At 39.0% G+C, this 10,603-nt stretch overlaps 1 protein-coding gene across 1 annotated transcript in view; it reads right to left on the bottom strand.

Annotated features, from left to right (window-relative positions):
• pdzk1 (PDZ domain containing 1) overlaps positions 1–10,244 on the bottom strand; it is a 10,839-nt gene extending 595 nt beyond the window's left edge. Inside the window, exons 1-9 of the mRNA XM_061053460.1 lie at positions 10,087–10,244; positions 8,171–8,380; positions 6,521–6,734; positions 4,084–4,416; positions 3,798–3,994; positions 2,608–2,832; positions 1,978–2,259; positions 1,846–1,893; positions 46–211 (exon numbers count right to left, since the gene is read on the bottom strand). Coding sequence (XP_060909443.1) covers positions 158–211; positions 1,846–1,893; positions 1,978–2,259; positions 2,608–2,832; positions 3,798–3,994; positions 4,084–4,416; positions 6,521–6,734; positions 8,171–8,377 — 1,560 coding nt within the window. The 5' untranslated portion in view covers positions 8,378–8,380; positions 10,087–10,244 and the 3' untranslated portion in view covers positions 46–157. The remainder of the gene's footprint in view (positions 1–45; positions 212–1,845; positions 1,894–1,977; positions 2,260–2,607; positions 2,833–3,797; positions 3,995–4,083; positions 4,417–6,520; positions 6,735–8,170; positions 8,381–10,086) is intronic.
• Positions 10,245–10,603: the final 359 nt, after the last annotated feature.

The raw sequence follows: 10,603 nt of genomic DNA, 5'->3' as shown, positions 1-10,603 counted from the left end.
ATGCAGTTATTCCACTGTGATCGAGGTGTTGACACTGAGCTTTACTCGGGCTGCGTGAAGAGCTGATTGTTAAAAAAACCCAACAACAACAACAAACGGATCAACATTAAGAATGGACAAATGTGAAACCGGGGATTGGAGGTCATTCGGTGGCTTCTTAGAATATTTCATCCAAACTCTCTTTTGATGAAGATGATGATGAAGATGAGGTCTGGAAGAGAGAAAAAAATAAAACCAATTATTTTGGACATGCAGCATTGTTTCATATGTCAGCTATTAGGTAGAAAACAGCTGATAACCTGCTGATATATATCAGGTTAGCTGTTTTCAACAGTGATTGTAGTGGCTATTTGTCCAAAAACAAAAAATCTAAATAAACTAATATCAAACATAATCAAATGACCACTGATGCACCATGGGAATGTGATGTACGCAGGCAAAAGAAATCCACTGTCCATGCAAGAGATCTGCATGTTTATTTGGTTCAAAAGAAAACAAACAAAAGAACAAAGATAATCATGTCTCCTGCTGCCTCTCATAGGCCCACCCAGGTGCATGCTGGTCCTCTACCTGCCTCTTACTTAAATAACCTCTAGTGCCCACAGTGTTACCCAAATACCTAACAAAAATACTAATGCAAAACTAAATTTACTAAACAAACAACTAGCAAAAAGAAAATATTACCCAAAATCTATTAACGTGTAGAATAATTAAATAAACAACAACACCCAAATATTAATAAACTAAACACCAAAACTAAGTTTAACAACAATTAAATAGCTCCAACAGTGATGATCTTAATTTGTTGCATTATGGTAATAATATAGTAAAGCTTTGGTAACTCGGAATGCCTTTAGCTTTGTAGATATTTTATCATGAAGAAAGTATAGTACAAAATAAGCATGGACCTCCTGGTGGCAAAAGAATAATCAGGGGGCACTGGTGGCGCAGTGGTTAGTGCACACCCCACATATGGAGGCTATAGTCTTCCAAGCGGGCAGCCCAGGTTCAAATCCAACCTGGGGCTCCTATCCCACATGTCACTCTCTCTCCCTGATTTCCACCTCTATCCACTGTCCTATCTCTCTAAAAGAATAATCAGAACTCACTGTTTCTGAAACAATCAAACACAGACAAATGATTGAAGAGTATTCACTATTGTTATCCATTGTGACTATTTCAAAGTGTCTGCTCAGCTCAGTTTCTCTTCATGGGGATGTCAGACAACACTGGTAACTACCAGATGACATATTTTCTAAATATGCCCAAGCATTGTTTTCTGCATCATAAATAAAAATAAAAAGTGTTTTAATAGATAACCTATCAGGTAACATATACACAGATTGAGATATATATATATAGCAGTCAAACTAACATCCCTAGAACTGACTAAACTCTTCTCCTCTCTCGCCCCCCAGTGGTGGAATGAACTTCCAAACTCCATTCGATCTGCACCTTTAAGAAAAAGCTAAAGACCCAGCTCTTTCATGAATACCTACTAACTTAATGATGATGGTCTCCATATTATTGATGATGATGATGGTAGTGATGATGGTTTTTGTTTGATAACGACGACTTATAAGATGGTTTCTATACTGATTAGAGCTCTCAAGAACTGCCCTCAATGTTGTGCTTTGCCTCTGGTCACTTCCTGTCAGCACCTGTGTGTCCAATCAGACTCAAAGCTGATAGTTTGCTCTTACTGACATTGTTCCCTTTTTTCTAGATCCTTGCTTGTGTTGTTCTTACTCTCTGATGTACGTCGCTTTGGATAAAAGAGTCTGCTAAGTGAATTGTAGAATTGTAGAACCACACAGCCATGTTACTGTGTTTCCTCTGACTCACCCGCTCTCTGGCTGCTTCAGCGGGGGTTTCAGGTCTGGCCTCTTCCTCCTGTCTCTTCTCTTCCTCCTGTCTCTTCTCTTCCTCCTGTCTCTTCTCTTCCTCCTGTCTCTCCTCTTCCTCCTGTCTCTCCTCTTCCTCCTGTCTCTCCTCTTTGCTGACCTCCGGGGTGTCTGCTTTGTGGACCTGAGCGTAAGAGGTCTCCCCGAGCAGCAGGCGAGTGATGGTCACTCCTTTGGCTTTGAGTTGGCCGTAGACGCTCTTTTTGGCGACCAACATCTCCAGAGAGTTTCCACTGCTGCGGATCATTTGCACCACCTCATCGTGGCTGCTCTGCTCCACGTTTACTCCGTCCACCTCCACTACGATGTCATCATCCTCCAGACCGGCCCTGTCCGCGGCTCCACCTTTCACCACCTTACGGGACAAACACACAGTGTGTCTTAAAACTTTGTTCTTTAAATACTGCAAATTATTTATTTTTTATTTTATTCTTATTACTTTCATGCTTTCCATCAGTCATACTTACAAGTTTTTATCAACCAAAATAATACCATAACATTTAACTTAGTTACACTTTTCAAGAGTGAAATCAGGATCACATGAGATATTTACCTTTAATATCCCAAGACACAACAGAGAAAACACATCAAATAAAACAAAAAATCTAGATATATAATTACAGGACAAACACAAGTGTGTCTTAAAACTGTGACACATAAGGCTGTTTTTCTTTTAATACTGCAAATCTTTAGTGATGCTTACGTCCATGATGTACTGTCCACACACGCCCTGAATGCCGTTCAGGTGAAAGCCATAGCCAGCGGCGGTCTTCTCCATCTTACACAGTTTAGGCTTTAGCTCCTCCTTCCTCACCTCAACAGGTATGGATGGTTGGACTGGAGCAGGTAACTTGATGGCCTCTGTGTAACTGGGCGGCAAGTTGGAATCCTGAAACTCCTCCAAGAAAAGCATCGGAGTGGCTTTCCCCTGTGAGGAACATCAGAACGACAGAATATAGATTTGTCTGTAAAAAAAAAAAAAAGGCCAAACTCACACGCATCACAACCACAACTCCCCACACCCGACCTAACAGAACTCAATAACAGGACCGTCACACGCATTGCAACCTCAGTAGAACAAACTGCTCAGATAATGTACAAAGCATACAATCATTTGTTTCCCAACAGTATTCAGAGGTTTGTTTGAAACTAGAGAGAGCCGGTATGAACTAAGGGGAACAGGTGTGTATAAAAAAACAAAGGTAAGGACAAACATAAAGAACAGGTGTATTTGGGTAAAAGAGGTTAACTTGTGGAATTAAGAATGTGTAGTTCACTTTCCAGATTTACATTTTTGTTTAAAAAAAAATGGTGTTTAACAAACATAAAAGGTCGGTTTGATTATTTTTTGTTTGTTTCATTTGTTTTGTTTTGAAAGAAATTCTTGGAACAAATTTTGTTCTGACATGTTTTGTTTTTTTTGTAACCAAACTAGTAGTGTCTTAAATAATACGATTTGTAACGAGGGTAGGTGTAATAAGATAAAGATTCAGCCTACACCTTTTCACTCAAAATGTTTTTGTTTTTTCTTGTGACCGAAATAAATGATTACTACTAATAGAACATCACACACCCACTGAACACTCACCTCGCCCCACTCCCCTCAGGATGGCGGTATAGAGCAATGAGGTGCAGAAAAGCTCGCCTCGGGAGGAGCCTGATCCCCGCTGTAATAACGGCCCTGAATAAAAAGGCCTCGCTGAACAGGCCAGAGTGGGACCTCTTGACTTTTTGTCTATCTCTGTGTTTCTGTGTATAAATGTTCTTTGGTGGGACTCGTCTGTTAGGACAGTAACGGTGCTGTGGAAAAGAAGTTCCCCTCGGGGACAATAAAGTCTAAAAGTCTAAAGTCTGTTGTGTATATCAAAGTTTGATGATGTCTCACTGACTCACCAGTTTGTACATTTGGTCTGTTTCTTTGTCCACCACCAGCAGGCAGCAGTTGTTGCCACTCTGCTTGATCTTATTCACCGCCTGGTCATGGCTGCAGTTATCCACTTCCTTGCCGTCGACGGCCACAAGTCGGTCCATTTCCTTCAGACCTGCTGCTAATGCCGGGCTGTTTCTTTCTATGTCCTTGATGAAGTGCCCTGCATCGATTTAAAATGAGCACATTTTAAGAAATAAAGCCAAAAAACTGAAGCCAGTGTTAGAGATATAATACAGATAATGGTCTTGCCTGCTTGGTTGGGCTCTTTCCTGAGCAGGAAGCCGTAGCCATCAGACCCCTTGGTCAAGTGGATTTTGCGTGGCTTGTGAGGGAGATACCTGGTCGTGGCTAACCACGCTCCCATCTTCATGTGTTTGCTCTGGTAGTACTTGTCTGTTTCTTCATCGACCAGCAGGAACATGACGCAGTTGCCGGCGAGCTTGATCATGTCCACTACTTGTTCGTGCGTCGCGCTTTCTACATTGTCCCCGTTGACCTCCAGCAGGCGGTCGTTGACTCGGACGCCGGCCTTGTAAGCCATGCTTCCTGGGGTCACCTCGGTCATAAACAAACCCGTCTCACCTAGGAAGGATTTAATGAAAGATATGTGATTATTAAGAGGAGATGTAAGAGTACATGGACAGTTCTCTTCAGACTGATTCAAATAGTTTGACCACTATAAAAATGAAACTCTTTAAAAAACAATAACCTACATTTACAGTTATTATAATGATAATAATGACAATCTACTTTTTTTGTGTAGCCATTGCAAAACCTTTAGGCTGGTCTTTTGTATTCTTCCAATATGATTGTTGACATTGTTATTTTTTCATGACAGACTGTCTGACCTTTATAAAAAAAATCCTTTATTCTAAATACATTAAAGTCTTTATGTGTGATTTTTCACACTTAAATGTATAAATCAAGTATATCCTCTGAAAATAACTCTGTGAGTCATGACTGTCTACAATGGGTGTAACACCCGGGTCCCACTGTCTGTGATGTTTTTTAGAGTTTTCAGAGTCCTATCTTCAGTTTGTTTACATCGCCCGGACTGCCGGCTGACTCCTCCCCTCGTGTATAAAAGTTGTTTAATTGAGGGACTAGAGAAAAGAAGAACAACATACTGTACTCACTGCTTAACTGTGTTTCTAGATCACGCTCATTTCAGGTAAATTTGCATGCAGTGTGAAGATACGAGCATAATAAAGATCGCTAGCATTAGCATGCTAACACAACAATGCAGCGCAAGTTGTTTTGGTTTCATGCTGGTGCTCAAGGACGACATCTGCTGGATCAAAAAAAATCGCATATAAAGCCTTTAAATAGGGCTGCACGGTGTAATGGTAAGCGCTGCAGCCTCATAGCAAGACGTTTCCTGGTTTGAATTCTCTGTCTGACAGGAGCCTCTCTGTGTACAGTTTGCATGTTCTCCCCGTGCATAGGGTTAGGGTGTGGTTTCCCTCCGGCTTCCTCCCACAGTCCAAAGACATGCTCGTTAGGTTAATCGGTGACTCTAAATCGCCCCGTAGCCGTGAGTGTGAATTTTTTGTCTGTCTCTCTTGTGTGTCAGCCCTGTGATTGGCTGACGACCAGTCCAAGGTGTACCCTGACTCTCGCTCAAAGACAGCTGGTATCGCAGTATAGATAATTGATGGATAAATAAATGATCTAAAGCATAAAAACAGGAATCCTACTTATCTTTTAAAACTTTTAAAAAGCCATTTGTTGGATCCAGAGGAGGCTACACCGAGTGAACACTTTCAGCGATCTAGTAGATCTAAAAACTCCTCAGATAATGTACAAGGCGTACAATCATTTGCTTCCCAACAGTATTCAGAGGTTTGTTTGAAACTAGAGAGAGCCGGTATGAACTAAGGGGAACAGGTGTGTATAGAAAAACCAAAGGTAAGGACAAACATAAAGAACAGGTGTATTTGGGTAAGACGGGTTAACTTAAACTTTAAATTTGTGTTTTTAAAAAATGGTGTTTAACAAATATAAAAGGTCGGTTTGATTATTTTTTGTGAGTGTGACTTCTGTTTTTTTTTTTGTTTTTGTTTCATTTGTTTTGTTTTGAAAGAAATTCTTGGAACAAATTTTGTTCTGATATGTTTTGTTTTTTTGTAACCAAACTAGTAGTGTCTTAAATAATAAGATTTGTAACGAGGGTAGGTGTAACAAGATAAAGCTTCAGCCTACACCTTTTCAGTCAAAATGTTTTTGTTTTTTCTTGTGACCGAAATAAATGATTACTACTACTAACACTTGTGTCAAGGGAATAAATCATCTTTATAGTCTGAAGATATATGGATAACTGATTACAGATATCAAGACACACTTATACAGTTGATGCTATATAATAAAGCACAAGATGTTATATAACTAAAGTTATCTCAAATGATCCATCAGCTCCATCAGTTGTAAATTGAAGAAATCAAAGAGTAACTTAAGACTCGGCTGTAAAGCAGTGTTTCACTTCTCTCCCTGGTTAAAGGTTTGAAGTCTGTCCCACCTTGTGTGTGTGGTGTGTTCAGGTGTAATCAGAAGTTCTTTCATTGCACTTGTAAACACGCCCAACACTGTTGACATGAGGTCATCCACCTGTGCTTCTTCAGTGCAGTAAGGTTATAAATTAAACCTCTAAACGTGAACAACATTTGAAAAAAACAGAATGTCAGCTCACTTTTTACTGAGCGGAGAGAGAATCCGTATCCCGTGCTGGACTTCACCATATAGCAGAGTTTGAGTTTCTCAGTCGTCTTGGAGACACCGTTGGCAACCGGTGTGACCTGAGGTTCAAAGAGGTCCACTCCCTTCTCTTTGGCTTTCTTGTAAGAGGCTTCGTCCTGGATGTGAAACGTCACTGTCGCTCCACTGTTTCTCACCATGTCCACCACCTGTCAGAACGGTTAAATTAAAAAAATAAAAACAAGATTCCTGTCAGTGTCACAGTTTATTTCCATCAATATAGAGCCCTGAAATATTGGAAACTGACAAAATGTCAAAAGAAAATGATCAGCCAGCTTAGACAGATGATGCACCAGAACACAATACTTTTAGTTGAATTTGGAAATAGCAACATTTTTAGATTTTAAATTTTTTTTAAGGACACCAGCTGCTTGAGTTTCAAGTCATTCTGCAGCAGATTCCAGACTGAGGGTGCAGAGTACCTAAAAGGCCTTTCCTCAGTTTTCTGTCTGAGTGTTTGGGACAGAGAGCAAGTTAACAAAGCTAGCTGATGTTACTTAGAAGATAAGGGACACCATGCCTCCAAATTCACTGCATTGCTGTTTCCAAGGGCAAGTAGATGTTTTATAGATGTCTATTCATTTATGTCCTCTTCATTTTATACTTTGACTCTCTTAACAAGTTTACCTGCCAACATCCATACGTCCATCTAATTATGACAGAAGCAGAAATAATATGAGGGAGTAAGAAAGAGTAAGGTGGGAAATTGTTATGAATATTTAGAGGAATGATTTTATGTTTGCTCAGACTTGAGAATGCTTTATTATAATTAAATTCAGAGGTACAAATACTTCGTTACTTTACTTAAGTAGAAATTTTGGGTATCTATACTTCACTGGAGTAATTATTTTTCAGCCGACTTTTTACTTTCTACTCCTTACATTTTAAAAATAGCCTCGTTACTCCTATTTCATTCCGGCTTGTCATCATTAAAAAAAAACACAAAAACCTATCCAGATAACCTCTCCAGTTTGCACCATTACAATACTTATAGGCAACTAGTCGTCATATCTTCCGCTCCATGAAACACATATTAATGCTCAGTAGTACACATATATGGTTCTTTAATGTATTCGCATTGTACTAAAATGCGTTCATTTTCAATGGGCATCAATGCGGCTGAAATGGGTGCATCCCAAATATTTCAACATTAACATTTTAATATAACATTATAGTCATTATGGCCTTTAGAAAAATGTTTTTTTGGGAGGTGGGGTAGTGCACTATAGACCCCTGTGGTGCGGCCGAAGCTTTTCTCCTTAATGGCATTTTTTTCATGACTTTTACTTTTATACTTGAAGTAGTTTTGAAACCAGAACTTTTACACTTTGAGTAAAAAGCTTGAGTTGATACTTCAACTTCTACAGAAGTCTTTTTAAACCCTAGTATCTATACTTCTACCTGAGTAATGAATGTCAATACTTCTGACACCTCTGATTAAATTATGTTGGTTATTGATGGCAAATTACAATTATAATTGATTCATTCACATAACCCTTCTGATATACAGTATGTTGTCGTTGTCTGGCCTCCATATCGGTCTTATTGAATATTGTGCACTGTGGTTAAATCCAAGTCTATTTACCTCTGAATGGGACAGTCCGTCCACATATGTCCCCCCGACCCTCAAGATGCGGTCTCCATCCTTCATGCCAGCCAGTTCAGCTGGACCTCCCATTTCCAGGCAGCGTATGAGGTGACCCTCCTCCCCATGCTCCTGTCTCAGGTAGAAGCCAAATGTTTGACCTGGCTTCTTGCTTAGAGAAATCACCTTGGGCTTGTACCCGGCCATGTCCTAACATGAACAAGTAGGTAAGGTTGTTTTGTTTTAAATGAAGAAAGAAAAAAAAATGATGTTGACAATCGTCCTCTCTCTCCCCCTACCTTCCTCCTGTTAATACTCTCGCCCCATAAACATTTAATAGCAGATTACCCAGGTCCTTTAAGAGGCCTTAAAAGTGCTGATAAGTTCAGATGAAAAGTTAATCTTTAATAACCAGAGCTCTGGAATCAGTTAATGGTTACAGCTGACTGAGATGACGACGTCCATTAAATGACAGCGTGGACTTTAAATGTAAGGAACGTCTCTCACTGTAATCCTCTTATTATTATTACACTGTTGTTGTCCGCACATGTGTTGGGATGTAGTTTGGAAACAGTTATTCCTTTTGAACTTCTGGTACTGGTTTACTACAGCCTTGAACCTCCATGTGATGAACACTGACACGCCTTTTTTTTTTTTTTTTTTTTACAAGAGAGGTTGTCGTGCCATTTTTTTCTATACCAAAAACTCCCGGTGACACATTTATAGTAATTTCTATACTCCCTAACTCTGGACTTAAACTTATTGATTCTTACTTTGTGTACAATATTTAAACCAATTACATTAAACAAATACATCCCCCAAACTTAGCCTCATTTAGCTGAATTTGTATGGACTTCAGAAACTCTTTTTGAACTTAGATTTTATGAGTGTTAACATGAGTTGACAGCAAAATGCAGATCGTAAACATGTACAGTATTAGACGGCAATTATACGACGATTACAATAAAGAGTTAAAGCATAACAAACATTATCACAAAAAGCCACCTCAAGTTAATTGTTTCTCACAAACACAAAAGTGTTAAACACAAAAGCAAAATGACTCACTCTAAACAATTTAAATCATCGTCTGTGCTCAGAAAGTAGAACACTTTATTTAGTTCTACATGTTAAAGGTTCAAAACATTTCTGACTCGTGTCGACCCTTAAAACTAAATCTATGTAATGGACAACCTTAACACTATGATCAGTTTGACAAAAACACTGAGGGTTTTTTTTTTTTGCTAACAAAGGTAATATTGTACGGTCACTTTTGGGAAAATTACCAAACTTGAGAAAAAAATTGAATTTATTTAAAAACACACTTATATTTATCTTTTCTAGATTCTTCTTCAAAGTTATTTTTACTGAATTTTGGATAATTACACACATTAACACAAACAGATCCCACCCTCATACAATCCCCCCTTGCTGTCACTCACTTATAAAGACTCTTTCACTACCTCGCCATATTCTGTTGGTGAAAAATAAATAAAATAAACATATATATACACAAATAAGTATTAATAATAATATTCTGATGTATAGATAAGGTGGAATAAAAAATAAATAAAATAAAAAAAAGGGAGAAGCAGCATGACCAGGTCAGACGATAGAATGTGTCAGGGGTCAAGGGTCAAGGCAAAGCAAATTCATTATTTATTCCTGTACATGTGTGGAGGGTTTGCCAAAGAATGTCAGGAACGATCTTTTCTAGATTCTAAACACTTCACTCTAACTCTAACGTGTAGCCCCTTGTGGGTGATCTAACCGCTCAATGCAACATGTGATGTTGGATATTTTTTGGCTATCTGAAATTGTCCTTTTGCTTTGTTTTCAAATAGTTATCTGATATGGGATCAAACATTTAAAAAAAAAGTATACAAAGAATAATAAGAGTGTTTTGAAATCAAACTCACCAGCTCTTCACTGCTTAGTGTCCCAGACCAAAGGAGGAGTTCACCTGTCACAGCCGAGCTGTTATCTGTATCATATCTTCAACCTGCTCTCCTCCTCCTGCGCCCCCCCTCCCTCTTTCTCTCTGTGTAAGGACTTTGACAGGCCAAAGGTGAGCCTAAAGGCTGAGTTATTTAACAGTGTCTCGTGTCAGGAATGTCTCAGGAGGCCATGGCTCTGTGCTGCCTGTCCTCGGAGGGGGGGGGGGGGGGGATGAAGAAACCATGAAGCAGTCATCTGTTCGGTGGTCAAAGGTGAAAGACGTAAGTGGAAATCAGTAACGTCAGGAAATATTATACCTTACAGTAAGCACTGCGAAACGATTCACATGAATACTCATTTGCATAAATCCCTCTGATATGAATTTGACTGGACTTTATTGGTTAAAAAAAAAAAAAGATTATATGATATATTAAATGAAGTATGTTTAAAATGATTATGAAAAGAAAAGTCTGACAGTTTAAGCAATAGATAAAATGA

Source organism: Labrus mixtus, chromosome 13, assembly GCF_963584025.1.
Source record: "Labrus mixtus chromosome 13, fLabMix1.1, whole genome shotgun sequence".
Taxonomy (NCBI): Eukaryota; Metazoa; Chordata; class Actinopteri; order Labriformes; family Labridae; genus Labrus; species Labrus mixtus.
This window is presented reverse-complemented; position numbering and strand designations above follow the sequence as displayed.